Genomic DNA, 23917 nt, shown 5'->3' on the forward strand with positions numbered 1-23917 from the left:
GTCTCTGAGTATTGCACACCTTGTGCTTTTGGGCACTCCAGTGATGTTGCAGCTCTGAAATATGGCCAAACTGGTGGCAAGTGGCATCTTGGCAGCTGCACGCTTGACTTTTCTCAGTTCATGGGCAGTTATTTTGCGCCTTGGTTTTTCCACACGCTTCTTGCGACCCTGTTGACTATTTTGAATGAAACGCTTGATTGTTCGATGATCACGCTTCAGAAGCTTTGCAATTTTAAGAGTGCTGCATCCCTCTGCAAGATATCTCACTATTTTTGACTTTTCTGAGCCTGTCAAGTCCTTCTTTTGACCCATTTTGCCAAAGGAAAGGAAAGTTGCCTAATAATTATGCACACCTAATATAGGGTGTTGATGTCATTAGACCACACCCCTTCTCATTACAGAGATGCACATCACCTAATATGCTTAATTGGTAGTAGGCTTTCGAGCCTATACAGCTTGGAATAAGACAACATGCATAAAGAGGATGATGTGGTCAAAATACTCATTTGCCTAATAATTCTGCACGCAGTGTAGAAGCTGCCCATACTGCTGATTATGGGTATTACAGTTAGAATATACTTGGTTTTGCGGATTTCATTGACCATAAATTAATTTTTTTTTATATGAAATTGAAATCTTATAAAGGGAAATGAGGTTGGTGTCCCTGCAGCCTTAGATACGGTCTTCAGAAATAAAGCTGTTTTTATTAGTTATTGCTGGTATCCGTGTAGAAATTACCACGAAATATCACATTATTTAGATGCAATAAATCTTGCCATATCTTGATAGGCCCTTGAGACAGAGCTGAGTAAAGTGGTTAGTTATTACGACATAACTGGGGATTTCAGCTTCGCAGTCACCGCTCAGTTGGTTTGCAGCGTGACAGAGGTTTAGACGAGCGTCTGAGGAGTAATTAGTCACAGCGCCCAGTCTGTCTGATCTCAAGTACCGCCACCTGTGTGCGATGGGTCACCGAGAGCAACCCCAGAGGAGCGGCCTCATCGCTGCGTGGCACTCTCGTCCTCTCACATTCTCCTTTTGTTTGGTAGATAAAAAGGATCAATGATCCCTGTGACATTCAGAATAAAGACTTACTATTGCCTGAAAATGTAATCTAATGCAGAGCGCGAGCCCTTCCTATAACTCAGTGTGTCTCTGTCTACATATACCGTAAGCAGCCATCCATGATGTCACTAATGGTGCTCTGACATCACCATATGTGCTAGAATGGGAAATAGATCATGGTGGATTAGCAGCAGTGTATCAGCATTAAACAGTGCCGCCACCAAAACTCAGTATCTGTCTCTCAATATAAGGGCAAATTAAAGAGAGAAATAAATAGGAACAAATAGAAGACGACCGGACCACATTGTCATTTTCATGCTCCTAACACATTAAGGAATTTTATTGCAAATGCCATTTTTGATTGACTTGCTTAAAAATGGTAGGTAGTATTATTATGGGAGACCCTGGGCTGTATGGAAAGTCATGGCACTGTTGTCGAGGGCCCTGTAGAGTTGCAGGTTGACCATTACTACGCTAGAAGGCTAAGGGTGGTGCTAAGGGGAAGGTGAAGGTTTGTATGGAGGTAGGAGCCATCTACGTTTTTACCTGCCCTCCTTTTGGTCTTAGCATTTGTACCAGCGAGCTGTATATATGAGCACCGCTACCAGAGATTGGGGGACATACCCTCACCCATCACTGCATTCAGGATACCAGTAGGGTTTATAATCTATTATTACACTCACTAACCCTATTCCTAAAACATAACCTTTAATATAATTTGTTTAATAAAAAAAAAAACTTCCCCATATGCATATAGTGTATCCGCTAGATAAATACAGAATTAAAAAGAACAGGGAACGGCACCAAGTGTTGCCGGATGGGATGAAAAATGATATATTAGTCCATCTTACTCACAGTTCTGCTGCACAGGTACAGGTCCGACATTCAGCCTTGTGTGGTGGGGTCGTTTTGATGAAACCTTGATAAAGGATTAGATATGAAAGCGTGTAGGATGGTGCAATCACAAGGAAGGCTTAGTTCCTGATTCTGTCCCCCAAGGAGTCCCCAAGCTATCCCTTTCTACAAGCAGAGCACTCGACCTCACTTCTCGTGGCTAAAGCCTTTTCAGTCCCTATAGTAACCCTGCAAAACTAAAACCAAACTTTGAAAGTCCCAACGCGTTTCCCCATACACTTACATTGGTTCTTCAGGGTACCAAAACTGGCAGATACGGTCTTTACAGACAATGGCGACCTTCAATACGGTCTATAAAATTCTACTGGAATCCCATCGCTTCCCAGGGAATTTAGTCACATCTGGCAACCCTTTGTACCATTCCCTGTTATTGTTTATTCTGTATTTATCTAGTTAATACACTATACGCATATGGGAAAGTTTATTTTAACAAAAATATATTAAAGGGTATGTTTTAGGAATAGGATAATGGGGTACTGTGATAGACATACACTCCAGAACACCACCAGTGAAAACAGTAGAGTATGGTATATAACCCATAACACACTGTCCAATGGGAGCAGCAAATACAGAAAAACCATGTGGGTAATAAAAACCGATGAGCAGTGCACTTATTGTGCCACTGAGATGCCTAGAGCATCTATCTAAAATGAACAATCTATATCATCTGATACAGGGATGCCCAACCTGCGACCCTCCAGTTGTTACAAAACTACAACTCCTAGCATGCCCTGATAGCTGTAGGCTGTCCAGGCATGCCGGGAGTTGTAGTTTTGCAACAGCTGGAGGGCCGCAGGTTGGGCATCCCTGGACTCTAATACAAGCATGCATTGCAATCATTAGACATCTTTATTGCATTGTCAGTTTTAATGTTTTGTTACTGTTATTGAGTCTATTGTTCGGATTCTTTCTCTTTTCTTTATTGTAATGGGACGTCTACTAAGCATTTCACCGCACGTTATACCACGTATTGCGTTGTGCGTGACAAATAAACTTGAAAGTTGAAAGGGACCAAAGGACTCCTCACAATACCGCTAACTATCCCCGCTCTCCCTGTAAGCATATGTGTATTAGGGATAGCACTGCCCCAACTCACTGTCACAAATGCTCCCCCGTGCACAGGTGGTGGTGAAAAGTATATACTGGTGCTGTGCTGCTGGTTGGCGTCTGTGTAGCGAAGCCGTAGGTGAGTAGTATTTCCAGTAAACTCTAATGCTTGATATGTATTACAAACACGTAGGTCAGCATATATTGGTGCAATCAGCAATATAGTTTTAGATCAGTTAAAAATGTTGTTTTCAGCGTCCAAAAACGTTGTGGCACGAATGGTTACGCAGCGTATCTGGAGATGGAGGGAAAGTGGAGTGGATAAGAAGCTAAACTGCGCCTTGTGGTCTGCAGGAAGTTCTCAGCTTGGAGCTAATGACTATGTCGCCGCTCATGTATCCGCTTCATCCAGTGACTGGGAGACTTATCGCTGATATAAAGCATTACGCGCAGCTGTAGACTCGACATGTGAACATAAATTTACAAGGAGCCTGCAGTACAGGGCCTTTGAGCCTGGCAAGGCGTAGGAGAGGAAATTACTGCACTGTGAAGGCTGATGGATGGCTGGAACCTTTCCTATGACATTCATACTGTCAGGTGCGCACAGCGTTAAGCGCTCCTTTTCCGGGGGGAAAAAGCGTTTGCAATGGTTTTAGATTAAAATTGTAAAATAACATGGATAAGATTTGTCAATTCAGCTGTTAATTGATCTAAGTCTCCCAAGATGCTCCCCCTGCAGCAGGTGTATTGGTACAATTAGTAGCTAATGTGCATAAATTATACCATAAGGGTGTATTCACATGCGCAGATTTGTGTAATTGTCCAATTCATCCGAATGGGGCACGAAGAAATTAATGCACAAAAAAGTCTGCTATGTATGAACATAATCTAGGTCAGGGGTGCACAACCTGTTGCCCGGTGTCACGCCCTGCCCTGTGAGAGGCCTGAGAAGATCTGACAGACTTGCTGCACGTGAGTCTATCTGACAGATTGTTCTGTTTTTCTTTGTTGTGGTTTTGGGCAGGATTCCACCTCCCCACAGGTTCTGCTCATTAACTATTTAGTGGTTATATTTTTTCCCGGCTCTCACTATAGCCCTTGCGGTTTATATTTGCTTCTGGAGTTCTCGTTTGGTGGATCTCCTACTTCTTCTCTTTTGTTGTGTGTTCTGGCTAGGCCTCAGGAAGACGCTGGTTCCTGCACCTAGCGCTAAGAACCGGTCGTCTTATCTAGAGCTCCCTAGCTGAGAGTTTGTTACAGTTTCAGCTAGGCTTAGGTTCCAGCGCATGAGCACTTCCACCTTAAGGATTTGCTCATGTTGTCAGCAGTCAGGGAAAGGCACAGGGATTGTCAGGTGGTGACCTTTCCCTGTTCCCTAGCTTTGGGGCCTAGCCTGGTGTCTTATTGCTTTTGTTGAATTTGGTTTGCTTCCCTTCCCTCACCTACCGTGACACCCGGGGGCCATATGCGGCCCTCGATACCATTCTGTGCGTCCCCCAACCGTCTGGTAACATACATGTATGTCTTTGTCTTGTGGCTAACTAGACATTTATGATAGATACTGTATGTTCAATATGCCATAAAAATTGTATTTCAGTTTGTAATACCCCTGTAAGTTTTATTTTCGGCTCTTGAAATTGGTTCAGGCTGACAATGTGGCCCCCGGCCCAACCAGAAAAAGTTGTACACCCCTGATCTAGGTCATTGGGTGAAAGCGTCATCATCCTTACCTTCCAAAAAACTACAGATTTAAAAAAAAAAAGTAAATCATAGTTTGTAGCTTAGAATTAGGGAGGCAAAGTTTTTTTTATTAGTAAGGGCCAGGAAACCAGTGTCGTACCTACCATGGTGGCAGACCACATGGCTGCTTCTGGTCCCAGAAGGAAGGGGGGACCAGAGCTGAACTACTACTTCTGCTCCAAACTTAGATCTTCTGCATTTTCCGGCACTTACCACTCGGTATACAGCTTCCATTAATATCAGTGGTAGCTGTTAGGGATGAGCGAATTTCTTGTTATGAAATTCGTTCACACTTTGGTGGTAAAAGCAGAATTGCGTTATGGATTCCATTACCACGGACCATAACGCAATTCAATGACGGAATGCCTTTAGAGGCATTCCGTTATTCATTCCATCATAATAGAAGTCTATGGCCTGCATAGCGGATCCGTCCCGTTTCAGTTATGCAGGAGAGGACTCCCCTGCATAGCGGAAATGGGACGGATCAGTTATGAAGGCCATAGACTTCTATTATGATGGAATGAATAACGGAATGCCTCTAAAGGCATTCAGTCATTGAATTGTGTTATGGTCCGTGGTAACGGAATCCATAACACAATTCTGCTTTTACCACCAAACGAAGCGTGAACGAATTTCGCTCATCTCTAGTAGCTGTATAAATTGTTATTCACTGAGCTCTCCCTAATTGTGGCAGCCAATTTTATAGTGTACTGTATCAGACATATGATGATCAGAATGAGCGCCATATTTATTTCATAGACGTCAGATGAAGCGGCTGAGGCAGAGGGCGACTTAATGCAAAATGGTAAATTTGTCAGAAATCTGGGGAGACGCGCATTGCCTGGGAGTGTTTGACCCACGCATACCAGGAAACCAGGTGGGGCCCATACCAAGTTTTGCTGTGGGGCCTTGTGAGTAGAGTTGTCATGATACCAAGAAAAGTATTGTTAAACGCTTTATCAATTCGACTTGCTGGGCAAGTGTGAGTATTTTTTTTCCAAAGTATCAATTGCCCTTTATGTGAGGAGGTATTTGATGGGGTCACTTACTATTAATATCCGGCACATAAAAATCTAAATTGACAAAACCATGTGCCTTCCATTAATAGTAACCCCATCAAGCACCATCTCCTCACATATAATGGACAACATGGGGTTAATACCTGAGGTATGTGATGTGTTACTTCCAACCTAAAAAGGGGTTCTCTCACTTCAGCCAATAGCATTTATCATGTAGATAAAGTTAATACTAGGCACTTACTAATGTATTGTGATTGTCCATATTGCCTCCTTTGCTGGCTGGATTCATCTTTCCATCACATTATACACTGCTTATTTCCACGGTTACAACCACACTGCAATCCAGCAGCGGTGGTCATGCTTGCACACTCTAAGGCCCCTTTCACACGGTCATTGCGGGAAAATGTGCGGGTGCGTTACGGTAACACCCGCGATTTTTCCGCGCGAGTGCAAAACATTGTAATGCGTTATGCACTCGCGTGAGAAAAATCGCGCGTGTTTGGTACCCAAACCCGAACTTCTTCACAGAAGTTCGGGCTTGGGATCGGTGTTCTGTAGTTTGTATTATTTTCCCTTATAACATGGTTATAAGGGAAAATAATAGCATTCTGAATACAGAATGCATAGTAAAACATCGCTGGAGGGGTTAAAAAAAATAATAAAAAATTTAAATCACCTTAGTCCACGTGATCGCGTAGCCCGGCATCTCCTTCTGTATTCATCTTAGCTCTGTAGAGCAACAGGACCTGTGGTGACGTCATTCCGGTCATCACATGGTCCATCACCATGGTAAAAGATCATGTGATGACCGGAGTGACATCACCACAGGTCCTATTGCTGCACAGAGATCAGATGAAGACAGAAGAGAAGCCGGGCTACGCGATCTAGTGGACTAAGGTGAGTTAAATTATTTTATTTTTTAACCCCTCCAGCCCTATTTTTTCACGCACGGTTGCTAGGAGACGATCGGGATGGAGACCCGATCATTATTATTTTCCCTTATAACATGGTTATAAGGGAAAATAATAGCATTCTGAATACAGAATGCATAGTAAAATAGGGCAGTGGTGGTCGTGCTATTTTCCCTTATAACCATGTTATAAGGGAAAATAATAATGATCGGGTCTCCATCCCGATCGTCTCCTAGCAACCGTGCGTGAAAATCGCACCGCATCCGCACTTGCTTGCGATTTTCACGCAACCCTATTCATTTCTATGGGGCCTGTGTTACGTGAAAAACGCACGAAGAGGAGCATGCTGCGATTTTCACGCAACGCACAAGTGATGCGTGAAAATCACCGCTCATGTGAACAGCCCCATAGAAATGAATGGGTCGGGATTCAGTGCGGGTGCAATGCGTTCAACTCATGCATCGCATCCGCACGGAATACTCGCCCGTGTGAAAGGGGCCTAAGACAGGGATGGCCAACCTGAGGCTCTCCAGCTGTTACAAAACTACAACTCCCAGCATGACCAGACTGCCTACAGCTATCAGCCAACAGCAGGGCATGGTGGGAGTTGTAGTTTTACAAAAGCCGGAGAGTCGCAGGTTGGCCATCCCTGCTCTAGGAGAAGGCGCTGTCTCCTCTGGTGGCCGGGACTGTGGGGACGCACATAGGCTGGTGCTTTTTCCTGTAGTGTGCAAGCACGACCACCACTGCTGGATTGCAGTGTGGTCGTAACCATGGAAACGAGCAGTGTATAAGGTAATGGAAAAATGAATCCATCAAAATAAAATAAACTTAGGCACTCCTTCAGTATTGTGTTAATTTCTATTTGGTTTTCATATGAAAGGCAACTTGCCGTGTTCATGTGACGTTTCGGTCCTATGAAGACCTTTTTTAAACACTAGTTGCCATGGGAAGAAGGGAAAAGAGAATAGTGGTTTGAGGAAGGTGAAATGTCACCAAAAGGTCTACATAGGACCGAAACGTCACATGTACACGACAAGTTACCCTGCAAATGAAAACCAAATAAAAATCAACACAATACTTCAAACAAAACTGAAGGAGTGCCTAAGTTTATTTTATTTTGATTGTTCCACGGTGTTGGGACCCCACAACTAGAGCACCCCGAGCAATAGGACACAAGTGCCACATTCTACCTTAAATACTACGTCCCGAAAAAATGAATCCAGTCAGCAAAGGAGACAATATGGACAATCACAATACATTAGTAAGTGCCTTGTATTAACTTTCTCTACATGATAAATGCCACTTCCTGAAGTGAGCCAACCCCTTAAATGTGAGGCACATGGAGTCCCAAAATGGATAAAACTATGTGCCTCATATTCATAGTAAATAACACCATGTACCTCAAATTAACCCCATGTTGCCTATTATGTGAGAAGGTACGTGATGCGGTTACTTACTATTAATGTGAGGCACATGGAGGTACTAAAGTAATACCATCATGTGCCTCACAAGTGACCTCACAAATGACGCAAGGGGATCCGGTCACCGCTGTGGCCAGTGATTGGCAGCGTCAGAGTGGATGTTTTCAGACTGAGCCTAGCAGAGCGTCGCAGGCCGAGAAGAAAAGGAGCAGTGCCGGGAAGCAGGTAAGTGATCCTTCCTTTACAGGTCTGGTCAAGTAGTGGGGGTTTTTGGCCGGAGAAAATAACGCAGCATGCTGCAGTTTTCTCTCCGGCCAAAAATCCTGAACACTTGCCGGAATGCCGGATCTGGCATTAACTTCCATTGAAATGTATTAGTGCCGCATTAAAATTTCTGCATTGACGGATCCGTTCTTCCAGTCCGCGCATGCACAGATTTTTAAATCTGTGAAAATAATAAATACCGGATCCGTTTTTCCGGATGACAACCGGAAAGACGGATCCAGTATTGCAATGCATTTGTCAGACGGATCCGTCTGACAAATGCATCCGTTTGCATCGAATTGCCGGATCGGGCATGCAGTTCCGTCGGAATCTTCTGCCGCAAGTGAAAGTAGGTATTGACATGCTCTCCCACCCTAACAGGCGAGGTATTGGTATAGAATGCAATAAGCAGACACGTAACCTGGATGCTGTGCCTGGTATTGGGGGGAAGGGACGTGATAAAAGCTCTGGGCGCCATAAAGTGACGCCACATAATTTATTTTTTTATATTTTCTCCCTCATCCACCCCTGATTTATTACTTAGATCTCTGGTATACATTTTAAAGGGAACCTGTCACCGGGATTTTGGGTATAGAGCTGAGGACATGGGTTGCTAGATGGCCGCTAGCACATCCGCAATACCCAGTCCCCATAGCTCTGTGTGCTTTTATTGTGTAAAAAAAAACGATTTGATACATATGGAAATTAACCTGAGATGAGTCCTGTCCCTGACTCCTCTCACATACAGGACTCATCTCAGGGACAGGACTCATTTTATTTTACACAATAAAAGCACACAGAGCTATGGGGACTGGGTATTAAGGATGTGCTAGCGGCCATCTAGCAACCCATGTCCTCAGCTCTATACACAAAATCCCGGTGACAGGTTCCCTTTAAGGCCTCATTCGAAGGACCGTACTTTCCGTCTGTGTCCGATCAGCATTTTTCGCAGATCACACATGGACCCGTTCATTTCTGTGGGGCCAAAAAAAATAAAGACGGATGTGCGGGCGTACCCCAAATTATTGAACATGTCCTATCCTTGTCGGTTTTGCTGATAGATGGACACCGCTGCTGCTTTTAGAACACATCCAGGGGTGGGGGGGGATAGCCAATGGCAGGTGGGGACAGGCCTCCCTAGCATCACGGGTGACGCTAGGGAGGCTCACCCCAGTCTGCCATTGGCTGCCCCCCTCTCAACACCGGATGTCTTCATCCTCGCACAGGGAGAAGCGGCAGCGGCTATGCAGGGACCAGGAGCGGCGAGAGCTAGATAAGTAGATTCAGTGTGAGGGGCCCGGGCATATGGGGGGCATTTTTTTGTTTCGGATAACCCATTTAAAAGGGCATCTGTCAGCAGATTTGTACCTATGACACTGGCTGACCTGTTAGGCTACTTTAACACCTGCGTTAACAGACAGATCCGTCTGGTAACAAATCCGTTTGCATTACCATGAACAAAAAAATATATATATATATATATTTTTAAAAAAAATTGGTTCATGATAATGCAAACGGATCAGTTTTGACAGCGTTTTGGTGTCCGCCTCCAGAGCGGAATGGAGGCTGAACGGAGGCAAACTGATGCATTCTGAACGGATCCTTATCCATTCAGAATGCATTGGGGCTGAACTGATCCGTTTTGGGCCGCTTGTGAGAGCCTTGAAACGGATCTCACAAGCGGACCCAGAAACGCCAGTGTGAAAGTAGCCTTACCTGTGCGCTTGGCAGCTGAAGTCATCTGTGTTGGTCCCATGTTCATATGTGCCCGCATTGCTGAGAAAAATTATGTTTTATTATGTGCAAATGAGCCTCTAGGAGCAACAGGGGCGTTACCATTACACCTAGAGGCTCTGCTCTCTCTGCAACTGCTGAGCCCTTTGCACTTTGATTGATAGAGCCAGGCAGTGAAAATATCATCATACCTAGTTCTGTCAATCAAAGTGCTGAGGGAGGAGCAGTTGCAGAGAGAGCAGAGTCTCTAGGTGTAATGGTAACGCCCCCGTTGCTCCTAGAGGCTATTTGCGTATATTAAAACATGGGACCAACACAGATGCCTGCTGACCTTTAGGCAGTGATGTTTTTTTGCTTCAAGATTGCCGGTCTGCTCCTGGTTTACACTCGTGCACCCCGGACCCAGTTACAATTGTAATTTCTGAAATGCCTATTAAAGCAACACAGACTGGAAGAAGATGAGTGATCGGTCGCCATATCATGTTGTAACGCTCTCTTGGCCAATTTTCAGCACCAAATGAAGCGTCTGTTCAACTCTGAACTTCCTGATTATAACATGCCGGGCAGATGATGATTGACAGCCATTTGCCAATTAAGATGCTGTTCTAATTAATTGACAAGGTTGCAGAGGGAGGCAGAGTCGTTCCTGGTAACATTATAGTGATTGATTGGAGAAGCGGTTTACTCTGCAGGATGTGCCCCCAGAGTAAAGTAGAGACCCCCCTTCCCTAATAGGAGAGTGTGGCTATGTTCCGATTGCTGATAAAGCTGATTTTACCTCTACAATGTATAGCTCCCGTGGGCTGCTGTTGTAATCATCCAGTTTTCATGGCTGCAGGACACAGAATGACGTTAATGTCACATTTCTGTATAGTAAGAGCCCTGGTGAGCAAGCTCAAAACCCCTTAAGGTGAATGTGGCATCAGAAGATGACCTACTGTTTAAACCTGGTAATCATATTTGTCATATTACTAAGACATCACGTGAATTCTGGCCTTGTTCCTTCATGTGTCGAATTCTAGTTTTTGCTTTATTACATAAGCATATTTGTTTGTAGAGCCGAGCGCATGGCTTAGCATGTGAAGAAGACGGAAACTGTGCAGAAGGAATCCTTCTCAGAAGACATTTCTGCAGATTGTAGGTTGATGGGGGCTGAAGACCCTCAGATCCTAGCAGAGATTAGGCGTCTACTGTGGGGGTGAGGACAAAAACAAATGTACCTGGGCTAGATCATCCTGCATCCTTCCAAAGCATTTATGTCTCTAGTTTGCCACATCCATGTCATGTATTCTACAATATGCAGTATATACGGTATTTTTCGGACTATAAGACGCACCTAGGATTTAGAGGAGAAATGTAGGCAAAAAAATATTTTTCATTAAACGCCTACGCTACATCAGCCTTAAGCTTATATTACACACACAGATAGTCGTTCATAGTAACGCCTGTTAGCGGTGATCTGACAGTGTAATACTGACACGGATTCCCCGATGAATGCTCGTTCATCGGGCAATTTGAATCTTTCAGTACGTTGAAAAATTATTGTTTGTCAGTGGCAGATTGTGCTGAGTAATCAAGATCTGCTGCCTGCAGGTGATTCAGTATGGGGGCGAGCCATGGCATATGTAATTGATCCTCCCTATACTGAGGAGGAGATTGTTGCATGTAATAGCAGCTCTCTCCTCCACTAACGAGCAGGCGATTGCCGGCAAGGAACTCTTCCCTCCCGACAATCGACTTGAAGATCTGTGCATCTAATATAAGCCTTAGATCAGACTCCACAACATCTCTCAGCCTCAGATAACACACTTCCCCAGCCTCCATCAGACCTCAGATCAGACACTCTGCAGGTCCAGGACTCACCTCTCTCCGGTCGTCTTCCGGCCCGTGCTGCACGGGGACCTGAGATTGCACAGCATCAGATCATAGTGTGTGCCTACGTGCACTATCTCCTGACGCTGTATGTAGTGCAGTGCGGTGCCCAGAAGAAGACCATGAAGTGGTGAGTAGAGCCAGCGCAGCGTCTCCTGCATATTAATGACCGCAATCTAATATATTGGAAAACTGTACCATATTTTCTTCCCACATGCTTTATGCTACAGCGCTGCTTGCCATGTTAGCTGATGCACATACAGTTGTGTTCAAAATAATAGCAGTCAGACATCACTAACCTGATCAATCACTGTTTTTGGTAGAAATTATATTTCTACATGGCAAATAATTTACTAGCAGGTGTAGTAGAGTAACAGAAATCCAACAGTCATGACATGCATGCTGCTGATTCTGTGTAATTGAATCACTAATTAAAAGGGGCATGTTCAAAATAATAGCAGTGTGGAGTTCAATGAGTGAGGTCATTCATTCTTTGAAAAACAGGTGGCAATTATTCCCCTTATTTAAGGAAGTAAGGCAGCAAATGTTGTACATGCTGGTTACAGTGCATTTCTCTCTGAAATTCTGAGGAAAATGGGTAGTTCCAGACATTGTTCAGAAGAACAGCGTACCTTGATTAAAAAGTTGATTGGAGAGGGGCAAACATATAAAGAAGTGCAGAAAATGATAGGCTGCTCAGCTAAAATGATCACAAATGCTTTAAAATGGCAATCAAAACCTGAAAGACGTGGAAGAAAGCGAAAAACTACCATTCGAATGGATAGAAGAATAACCAAAATGGCGAGGACTCAGCAAACAATCAGCTCCGGGAATATCAAAGAAGGTGTAAAGTTACCTGTGAGTCCTGTTACAATGAGAAGACGCCTATGTGAAGCCGAGCGATCTGCAAGAAGCCCCTCAAAGTGCCACTGTTGGAAAATAAGACATGTGCTGAAGAGGTGACAATCGGCCAAAGAGCACATTGACGGCCTAAAGAGACATTTTATGGACTGATGAAAGTAAGATTGTTCTTTTTGGGTCTAGTGGCCGGAGACAGTTTGTCAGACGACCCCCAAACACTGAATTCAGCCACAGGACACTGTGAAGACAGTGAAGCATGGTGGACAAGCATCATGATATGGGGATGTTTCTCATGCTACGGTGTTGGGCCTATTTATCGCATTGGCCGGCCCAATCCCCGGATCTTAATCCAATAGAAAACTTGTGCGGTGACATCAAAAATGCAGTTTCTGAGGCAAAACCAAGAAATAGAGAAGAACTGTGGAATGTCGTCCAATCATCCTGGGCTGGAATACCTGTTCACAGGGGCAGAAGGTGGTCGACTCCGAGCAGCACAGACGTCCAGCAGTTCTCAGAGACAGCGGTTATACAACTAAATATTATTTCTAGGATTCAAAGGAAAGCAAAATCTTCAAACATTTTTGAGTTTATATAGTGAATGTTTGAGTTTGTAAAGAATACAAACACTGCTATTTTTTTGAACAGTCTAATATACACTTTTCAATTTTTTTTTGGAGGAACAACACAATATTGATATATTTTTCGATTTGGAATAAAATGTGTAGTGTTCTCAATGCATTTGTGTGTATGTGTGTATGGAAATAAAGCTATTAGAAGGATTTTGAGCTTTATTCCCTTTTTTAAACACACTGCTATTATTTTGAACAAAACTGTAATCACAAGGGCACCAGAAGGGGACCACTTGGAGAAGTGATTACCATTTCAGACTTAGCGCAATAAATTCACTGCACATATGTAATGACCGACGACACGCACAGGGAGGAAAACAGGGAAAGCCCTGCCCAAGGGAGAGGGAAAGGTGGTGACCCCTAACTCACCTTGCGGCTGGCACCTGACTGCCCTGACGTCCCTAGACGGGTTCCTCACCCGTGCGGCGATCGCGTGCCTAAACCCTGGCTTTCCCTAATATGAGCCCTGGATAGTGAACAGGCCGGTGGGATCGCTAGTCCACACCACTATCACTAAGAGGGAAACACCAGGGAGAGGACAGACAAAACATACAAACACATACACTCAGGTGGGCGACCACAATAAACCAAAAAGGTCCAACAGGGATCTGGAGGGTAGCGTACTGGACCAACTACCAGCGAACGCAGCAACACAGCTCCAGAAGGTCAGAATAGATGTCCAGGCAGGAAGCTCTATCTCTGGCAACCAGAGAAGTGTGAGAGAGAAATATAAGGAGGTCTGGTAGTGCTGGACAAGGAACAGCTGAGGAGAAGGAGCTACGGATCCCTGAGTGAGCCAAAAGGGTTTGCTAAGCAAACCCAGAAAGCTACCATAAGGAAAACAGCCCTATCTTAAATAGAGCGTGCAGCCAACCGCTGCGACTTCCTGACCCCGGGTATAACGGAGTCAGGCGTGGTCCTCGACACCCTCGTGACAACATATCAAATTTTGCATGTGTTACAAATTGTGCAACATAATTGACAGGCTGTGACAATTCTCAACAAGAGATATGGAAATCAATTTAAACCCAAAGTTCAGATACCTGCTCCGGTTTATGGAGGGCAGGACTGACCGGAGCAGGTCTCGATTGCTTTTTGACAGCCAGAATAGCATACCCCCATTATAAGTCAAGGGGACCTGTTAACATGCACCCAAAAGGTGATGCATACAGCATTTATAACACACACAGCACTCAAACTGTATTTCACCAAGAGTATACAAGAGACTCCATGGCCGCGGCTGCTCGTCCCGCACTCCTTCATTCAGTCTTTGCTGAGTAGCTTTCAGGCTAAGGCCTCATGCACACGGTTGTTGCCCACAATATGCGGCACCGGCTGTGTGCTCCCGGCATCACATATGCTGTCCCATTCACTTAAATAGGTCCGAATTCCAAAGCTGCGGTGCGGAACGGAGGCACATAGAACATGTTCTATTTTTTTTGCGTTGAGAACGGATCACGGGCCCATTCAAGTTGAGTGGGTCTCAATCCGTCCCAGCCACCACACGGACGTTGCCTATGCATTGGGGACTGCATTTTACTCTCACCTGGTCTCTAGTAAGGCTAAGTTGACGCTTTCGTTTTTTGGTCACTTATTTAGATCAAATATTATGAGTCAAAACCAGTAGTGAAGCCTCCGCAGAGATCAGGTGTAATGGAAAGATTTCCTCCTGTTCCGTGTTTTTGACCCACATCTGGTATTGGCTCACAGTAGCTGATGGAAATCACTGACCAGGTCACTGAAGTGTGAACTTCCGTTCACACCACGCATTGCACCCGCGTGAGCCCTAAGGAGCAGAGAGAGTAGTCAGGCAATCTATCAGCTGAAGAGGACTTTGCTGTGTACAGGTTAGGCCTCATGCACACGACAGTTATTTTTCTCGGCCTCCGTTCCGTTTTTTTTGCAGATAGGATGGGGACCCATTCATTTAAATGGGTCAGCAAAAAAATGCTGCTAGTTCATCCGTTTGTATTCCGCGTCCGTTGTCCGTGTTTCCCTTCAGCAAAAAAAAATAGTGCATGTCCTACTTTTTTCACATTTGCGGACAAGGATAGGCATTTATTACAAGGGATCTGTGGGAAAAAACGGATCCTCCCAAAAAACGGATGCCACGTCCTTTTTTTTGGGCGGACGCACAATTTGCGGACGCAAAAAACAACTGTCGTGTGCATGAGGCCTAACCTGTACACAGCAAAGTCCTCTTCAGCTGATAGATTGCCTGACTACTCTCTCTGCTCCTTAGGGCTCACGCGGGTGCAATGCGTGGTGTGAACACATAGCATCCGCACTGAATCCTGACCCATTAATTTAAATATGTCTGTGGACATGAGCGTTTTTTGTCACGCATCAGTTCTGCGTTGCGTGAAAAACGCAGCATGTTCTATAATCTGCGCATCTATTATATGTTCACGCAGCCCTGGCCCCATAGAAGTGAATGGGGCTTCAGTGAAAAACGCATTGCATCCGGAAGCAAGTGCGGATGCAATGCGTTTTTCACTGATGGTTGCTAGGAGTTGTTGTTTGTAAACCTTACGTTTTTTATCACGCGCGTGAAAAACGGATTGCACTCGCGTGGAAAAAAAACTAAACTGAACGCAATTGCAGACAAAACTGACTGAACTTGCTTGCAAAATGGTGAGAGTTTCCCTGAACGCATCCGGACCTAATCCGTCACGCTCGTGTGAAAGGGGCCTTAGTGTCAGCCCGTGTAGAGACACCCCACCCCCCCAAATGGTAACATCATAAATTTTAGGAGGTATAACAGGGGAACAACACCATGTAGAGCACGGGCCTCAGTGTGTAGTATCCTGAGCTGCTGGTTTACTTGCACTGGGTTGTATATAGGAGCCGGCTTTTGGTCTTTCTCTGACCGCTCAGTGATATTCATCATACGTTACCTTTCACAGTCTCTCTAGCACAAAGGTTGTAGTTGCACCCTGGGCCTTGGCGGCTCCGCTTCCTCATGGTTGTACTCCAGTACGATAAATGGCATATGATGGGTTGGAGGGCCCTGGTTCAGATGTGTTCGTTCCGGAGTCATTTACTAATAGAGATAATCGCATGCCGCTCCGTTGAGTGATTTTTCAATAAAGGCAATAACAGAGGTAATTGAACACTTGCTTGTGTTTTCCTATACATCATCATTACTATACCGTAAATCAGCAGAATATTAATCCAGCATGTGAGCTCTCTATAAGACGTCTCTGTACATCATTATCTGGAGTTATGTTATTTAACATTCGATGCAGACACCCCATTAATCCACAGCATGTTACCCGATAAGGTGTTTTTTTTTGCATTCATTACCTGCTGAGAAGCATGCATTGGAAGTGCTAAAAAGTTGACAGCAGGAGGCTGACCTAGCGCGGGGTCCAGCCCTGGACTGTGGGGTTCTGGAGGTGTTCAACAGTAGTTAAGAGGACATGCAGATTTCACCTATAATGGAAAGGATGAGACCAGCACACCCTTGAGTTTGATTAACCTTTAGGCCTCTTTCACATGAGAGAGTTATCCGTCCGGATGCAATGCATGTTATCCACATCCGGACTGAATCCTGACCCATTCATTTCTATGGGTCTGTCCACATGGAGCGGCTTTTTTCAGGCATGATCTTTGTGTTTTAGGAAAAATTGCAGCGTGTTCTATATTGTGCGTTTTTTTTTCCCCCAGCCCTGCCTCCATAGAAGTCAAAGGGGCTTGCGTGAAAAGCAGATGGTTGCTAGTAGATGCAGATTGTTGTTCTTCACGTGTGTGAAAAACGCGTGCAATCTGGATGGAAAAAAATGGAAACACTGAGCGCAGTTGCGGAAAAAAAAAAACGGACTCAACTTTCGTGAAAAACGAAAAAGGTTTTTTTTCTGAACAGATCCCGACATAATCCGTATCGCCCGTGTGAAAGAGGCCCTAGGGCTCATGCACAATGCCGTACCGTATCGTATAGACTTCTGCTCAGGGCTCTGATGTGTGCAGAAGCATTTAGGGCAAGTAGGAAATAAAAAATACTCCGATTTATCTAGTACTGGAATAGATAGCTCCCTGCTTAAAGGTATATCCCCCATCACATGAAATGATGGCATGCCTTTAGGACGTTCCATCACTTTGTGAAGGGTGGGTGTCTGCTCTGGGGCCCGGAGAATGAAGGGACTTTAGTGCCTATGTAGTGCTACAGCTCTTTGGTGTTTTTCCTGCACTGTGGCACCCGGCCACCCCCTACTTTTCCCGGCACAAATAGGTGGCCAGCGGGTGACTGTGCAAGGGAAACCAGTAAAAGGGACATAGCGCTACACAAGTGTTGCAGCCCCTTCACTCTCAGAATGAGTGGAGATCTCATAGGTTGGACCATCCCTGGTCATAAAGTGATTGCATGTCTTGAAGCCCTGGGGTCCTAGGTTCTAACTCAACCAAGGACAACATCTGCATGGAGTTTGTATGTTCTCCCCGTGTTTGTCTGGGTTTCCTCCGGGTGCTCCATTTCCTCCCACACTACAAGGACATACTGATAGGTGAACTTAGATTGTGAGCCCCATTGGGGACAGGGACTGATGTGAGTGATGTACAGCGCTATATCAGTATATAATAAATCATCACTTTACAAGATGGGGAAAATCGTTTAAAGGGCTATTGTATTCTGGTTACCTTATCAGTAGATAATATTTTATACGTGTCTGGACTAATGCAGTAGAATGGTGTAGCCTGTGGATCTGTCCTCTGTACAACCACGGGCCACTAAATCGTGGGCCTCACGTATTGTATGACCCAGGTGAAATGGCAGAGGATGTTCACTGGGTCACATTACCATGTTTATTCCTGTTTGGTAAGCCTGTGAACGTTTCCTGTGTATTGATCAGGCACGTAACCCTATTACTAACGGAATAGAAGGGGATGACATTACATATGGGGAAGTCTCGTGAGTGACATCTCTTTTTGCTCCAATCCGCCCATGGAGGCGCTACACGGGGCCCATCCCTAGGCTGCAGCTTTCACCTGTGCAGAGACAGAAAAAGATGACCAGAATTTATAACTTTTTTATGATTCATTATTGTAGAAATGAATGAAATAAGAAGTGGAATTTCTCTCTGCAGAGGCTGTGGAGCCATAGGAAACTGTTCACATATGCATTCACTGTCCTGAAGTGCTGATTCCCTGATTAGTTTTCAATATGTGATAGATCTGAGCTATATACAGTAATGTCTGTTGTCCCTCTCTATAGGAACCTTTTACTATGTGCATAGGCTACTTCAACTTTTTTCTTACTTTTTTTGTGCCTTTTTTCCAATTTATGTTTTTTGTTATATATTTGTCATTAGGTGAATTGCGCAGTATTCTGCTTATTTTCCTCTTGCTTACCATGTACTGTACATATCTGAATACCACACGTGTAATATATAAATCTGTCTCGCTGCAGGTAAACAATGAGAACGTGGTGAAAGTCGGACATCGGCAAGTGGTTAACATGATCAGACATGGGGGCAACCACCTCGTCCTCAAGGTGGTAACGGTGACCAGGAGTCTGGACCCAGATGATACCGCCAGGAAGAAAGGTACACCAACGTGACATTTATCCCCCCCCTACGTCTGTCTGAAATGCAGATTTTCTTTTGGAATGTTACAAGATTAATTGTTCTTGATTTGCACATTTTTTACCAGCAAATAGATGGATTTATGCATCCGCCAAGTGAGAAACGCGTCGTTCAAAAACATTTCATCTTCCACAGTTATAGACTAAAGTCTGTCCGGTCACCATTACCTGGTGACCTCATGAACGTCGTCTACGTACCCAAGCTATCACATAGAATTCGTAGGCTGCGTTTCACGTTGCGCTGACGACAGGTGCTTTTTAATTAAACCAGGATTTTTTTTTTTCTGTTCGCCACATTATTGTTTTATTTTTCAAGTTTAGTTTCCAAAGCTATTTTCTGTAAAATTCACTATGGCAACTAGCAGAAACATGCGGCTTGTATTTTGTGCCAGGGAGGATAATGCCGCTGATTTGGTTAGAGACAGAGAGAGCTGAGGAAGCTAATATGCACAGAATACACCTGGGAAATCATTTTTTCATGACCGTGCCATGCATTATTACACCATTTGCACCCACTGCAAACCCAGGTGGACAATGTCACAGAGAGCTCGGCCATTAGCACTCAGCGTGTTCAGCGTCTGCACATGTTATGTGCCGTGTTGTCCTCCCCTCCATGCGTCTCTGACTAGTAGAGCGTGCTGCAGACGGAACAGGCTGTACAGAACCTCGATATGCACTTTGGTGTTTTTTATGCTCTTTGCATTTCGTGCTTGAGGGTTTGATTTTGCATGGGCTTAGCAGATCCCTGTAATTATCACACTTTTCTTTAACGAATCCTCTTATTAAAGCAGTGACAACTAATATGCATGGGGGTCATGTTAACGCCATTTGAAAATGTGCAGTCATGTGTGCCTCCAAGGGCTAAACCTAGCAACAATATCAGTCAAAACTAGAGTCTTCCTTATTGCCCAGGTAAGATTCTCTATCTCATAGATGACTTTGTATTCTGTAGGGTGTGAAGGCTTGCAACTGCCTGACTTCCTGTCTGGATGTCCACCATATTGAGTGCAACTAGCTGTGCAGGCCACTGCTTCCTAAGGCTACACAGACTTGTTTTAGGTCTGTTTTAGAACGTGAATTCAATGATTTGAGAATAAATAGGCTTAACAGGCTTAGTGATAAAAATATTTACTAAGTGTGATTAAATATAAGGTAAAACAGAGAAATCACATACAGAATAAATAATAATCAATCAATCACATGGCTTGCCCTATACAATATGGGGGGGGGGGGGCTCCAGCCGACACGTTGTAACACATGGCCGACACCCCATGGTCATACAAGAGATGGGGATACTGTTTTGATCAACATCCCACCTGGATGAAGTTCCTCAATGGAGTGCCAATTAACTGTCTGTGTGCAGTCAAGTTTATACCCTTTAAGCCCCTCTTCCCAAAGATGTCCAGTGTGCAGTACGCATGTCTCAGATAATCACTCAGGAATTTGGCTCTCTCAGCACAATTGGGGTTGGGGGGTTTGTATATATTATCTAACTATCATTACACAGAACATAGAAGGTAATATAAAAGGGGACAGAACGAATCAGTACTTAAAAATACCCTTACAACACAAGGTCCCTTCAGTGAAGCCTGGGAACAAGGGGGCACCTTTATCAAAAGTTGTACAATTGTGCTAAACTGCATTCTGTGCAGTTTTTTTTTACAGTTCTTCAGCATCTTATTGGAAAGGGCAGGAAGAATTTGGCCCAACACATTTACAATAATTTATGCAATTAAATTAGCTAGGATCTGGCATAGAGGATTTCAGTTTGTGGCGCATGGACAGCACAAGATACGGCAAGTTTATTGAGAGGTATGCATCTTACTGTGGAGGACATTTTACTAAGGCCATATGCACACGACCGTGTCAGTTTTGCAGTCCGCAAACTGCAAATCCGCAAAATACAGAAGCAGTCCGTGTGCTGACTGTATTTTTCTTTTTTTGCAGACCCATTGTCTTCAATGGGACCGTGGTCCGCATCATTCCGACGTATTCTGCAGAACAGACATACCGATGAGTGTATGCTTCCCACATTCTTATGTCCGTTCCTCAAAAAGAATATGTCCATGGACCCAATGAGGTCAATGGGTCCGCAGAAAATGCGGATGCCACACAGACAGTATCCATATTTTGCCGATCTGCAATTTGCAGATCGCAAAATAAATACAGTTGTGTGCATGAGGCCTAAGACTGAGTTATATGCAATGCCAGTCATCATTAAATGTGCCCCATTGTATAAGAATCCAGCCAACCTAACAGTAGCTGATTGAGAAACAGGCCGAAAAAAATTGTATTGCGCATGATACGGACAAGTTGTAGCCCTGACCTTTACGGGATTGCCCAAGATTTTTATATCGTTAGCATACCCTCAGGATGGATCAGCAGGGGTCTGACACCATGCACCTCTGCAGATCAGCTCCACCGCTGAAAGTCAGCATCGCAACTACACAGCACTTACTAATGTATTGTGATTGTCCATGTTGCCTCGTTTGCTGGCTTGATCCATTCTTCCATCACATTATACACTTCTTATTTCCATGGTTACGACCACCCTACAATCCAGCATCGGTGGTCATGCTGGCACACTATAGGATAAAGAGCCGGCCTCTCTGGTGGCCAAGACCATAGCAGCTCACATAGCCCATCGCTTTATCCTATAGTGTGCAAGCACGACCACCGCTGCTGGATTGCAAGGTGGTCGTAATCATGGAAACGAGAAGCGTATAACGTGTTGGAAAAATGAATCCAGCCAGCAAAGGAAGCAATATGGATAAAAATAATACATTAGTAAGTGGCTTGTATTAACTTTCTCTACATGATACATGCCATTTGCTAAAGTGAGACCACCCCTTTAACTGGGAATGATTTGCAATACCATGAGCAGCCTATGGACAAGAACGGACCAGTTTTTGGATTTTTTAAAAAAGCAGACCCTTATTTCCTAAGGCTACTTCCACACTTGCGGCAGAGTGCAAACGGACATCATTTGTAGACCGATCCGGATGCGGATCAGTCTTAAAAATGCATTGCAAGAACGGAACCGTCTCTCCGGATGTCATCTGGAGAAACTGATCCGTTATATATTTTTTTCAAATTTTTTCGGATCCGGCATTGCGGTATTTTTCAATGTAAATGAATGCCGGATCCGTCATTCCGGCAACTGATACGGAATTTTGGATGGAGATAATACCGCAGCATGGTGCGGTATTTCCTCCATCCAAAACGCCGTTCAGTGACTGAACTGATGACATCCTGATGCATCCTGAACGGATTTCTCTTCATTCAGAATGCATTAGGATAAAACTGATCAGTTCTTTTCCGGTATTAAGCCCCTGGGACGGAACTTTATGCTGGAAAAGAAAAACGCTAGTGTGAAAATACCCTTATTTCCTAACTTAGATATTTCTCTTGTTTTGCCTCTGTAATATTTATGTAATTCTCTATGCACCAGGATCAGGACCTCCTGCACGGTCGCTAAAACTGGTTCCCAAATTACACCCCAGGAATACTAATTGTGGTCATTATCTGTTCTTTTGCTGTCTTGTGTTTTTACTCAATGCTTTGCTAATATTCCTCATATTGTCCTTCTTTCTAATGCGAAGCCCCTCCACCTCCAAAGCGGGCTCCCACCACTGCACTGTCACTGCGGTCTAAATCTATGACCTCTGAGCTGGAAGAATTTGGTAAGGGCGCTACTCTATTGGCATGCCACGCACTGGGGTGGGCTTTCAAGCTTGGGTTTGCTATAAGTGCCAGCATTTTAATGCCCGGCCTTGGGAATGATGCACGCATTCTTTACTTTAATATATATTTCTTTGTATGTATTTTGTATGTGTTTTGCATGAATCTCAAGTCTTTGCCATTTGCTAAGCGTTTGCAAAAATGCATTTGCCGACTGCAAAAGTCCACGTTGCAACGATGCCTGTTTTCTTAAGGTTTTTTGTGGGTTTTTTGTGGTTTCTATTTCTAATTTTTATCTTATCTTGAATTCCTGGCCTCTCATAGCAGTGGATAAAGGTAAGATGTAGGGCATCACAGCTAAAGGACTGTTACCTGCGCAAGATGGTACTAGATTTCTATCATCTGTGCCTTACCTTGTACAGGATGCAATTGCACTGATGTGTGCACCTAATAAACGATAGGAATGATGGGAAAATATATAAATGGTTTGATATCGGCCTCCATCTTTTTATCTCTTCGGCCCCTTGCAGAGGAGCGTGTCCGGATTAGGTCCGGATGCGTCCCGGTGCATTGCGGCAAACCCTCGCGAGTAGGTACGCAATTGCAGTCAGTTTCGACTGCGATTGCGTTCAGATGTTCAGTTTTTATCGCGGGTGCAATGTGTTTTGCACGTGCGTGATAAAAAACTGACTGTGGTACCCAGACCCGAACTTCTTCACAGAAGTTCAGGTTTGGGTTAGTTGTAGTGTAGATTGTATTATTTCCCCTTAGAACATGGTTATAAGGGAAAATAATAGCATTCTGAATACAGAATGCTAAGTAAAATAGGGCTGGAGGGGTTAAAAAAAAAAAGAATAATTTAACTCGCCTTAATCCACTTGTTCGCGCAGCCGGCATCTCTTCTGTCTTGTTCTGTGAGGAATAGGACCTTTGATAACGTCACTACGCTCGTCACATGGTCCGTCACGTGATTCATCACTATGGTGATGAATCATGTGACGGACCATGTGATGAACGCAGTGACATCATCAAAGGTCCTATTGCTCACAGATGAAGACAGAAGAGATGCCGGCTGCGCGAACAAGTGGATTAAGGCGAGTTAAAAAAAAAAATTTTAACCCCTCCAGCCCTATTTTACTTAGCATTCTGTATTCAGAATGCTATTATTTTCCCTTAT

At 44.3% G+C, this 23917-nt stretch overlaps 1 protein-coding gene across 3 annotated transcripts in view; it reads left to right on the forward strand.

Moving 5' to 3' along the window:
* The window catches only part of SHANK2 (SH3 and multiple ankyrin repeat domains 2), a 514254-nt gene that overhangs the window by 455938 nt on the left and 34399 nt on the right, over nt 1-23917 (forward strand). For all 3 annotated transcript variants that reach the window (XM_040409073.1, XM_040409075.1, XM_040409074.1), the window contains exon 17: nt 18886-19021. In XM_040409073.1, coding sequence (XP_040265007.1) covers nt 18886-19021 — 136 coding nt within the window. The remainder of the gene's footprint in view (nt 1-18885; nt 19022-23917) is intronic.

This window comes from Bufo bufo, chromosome 10 (assembly GCF_905171765.1).
Source record: "Bufo bufo chromosome 10, aBufBuf1.1, whole genome shotgun sequence".
Taxonomy (NCBI): domain Eukaryota; kingdom Metazoa; phylum Chordata; class Amphibia; order Anura; family Bufonidae; genus Bufo; species Bufo bufo.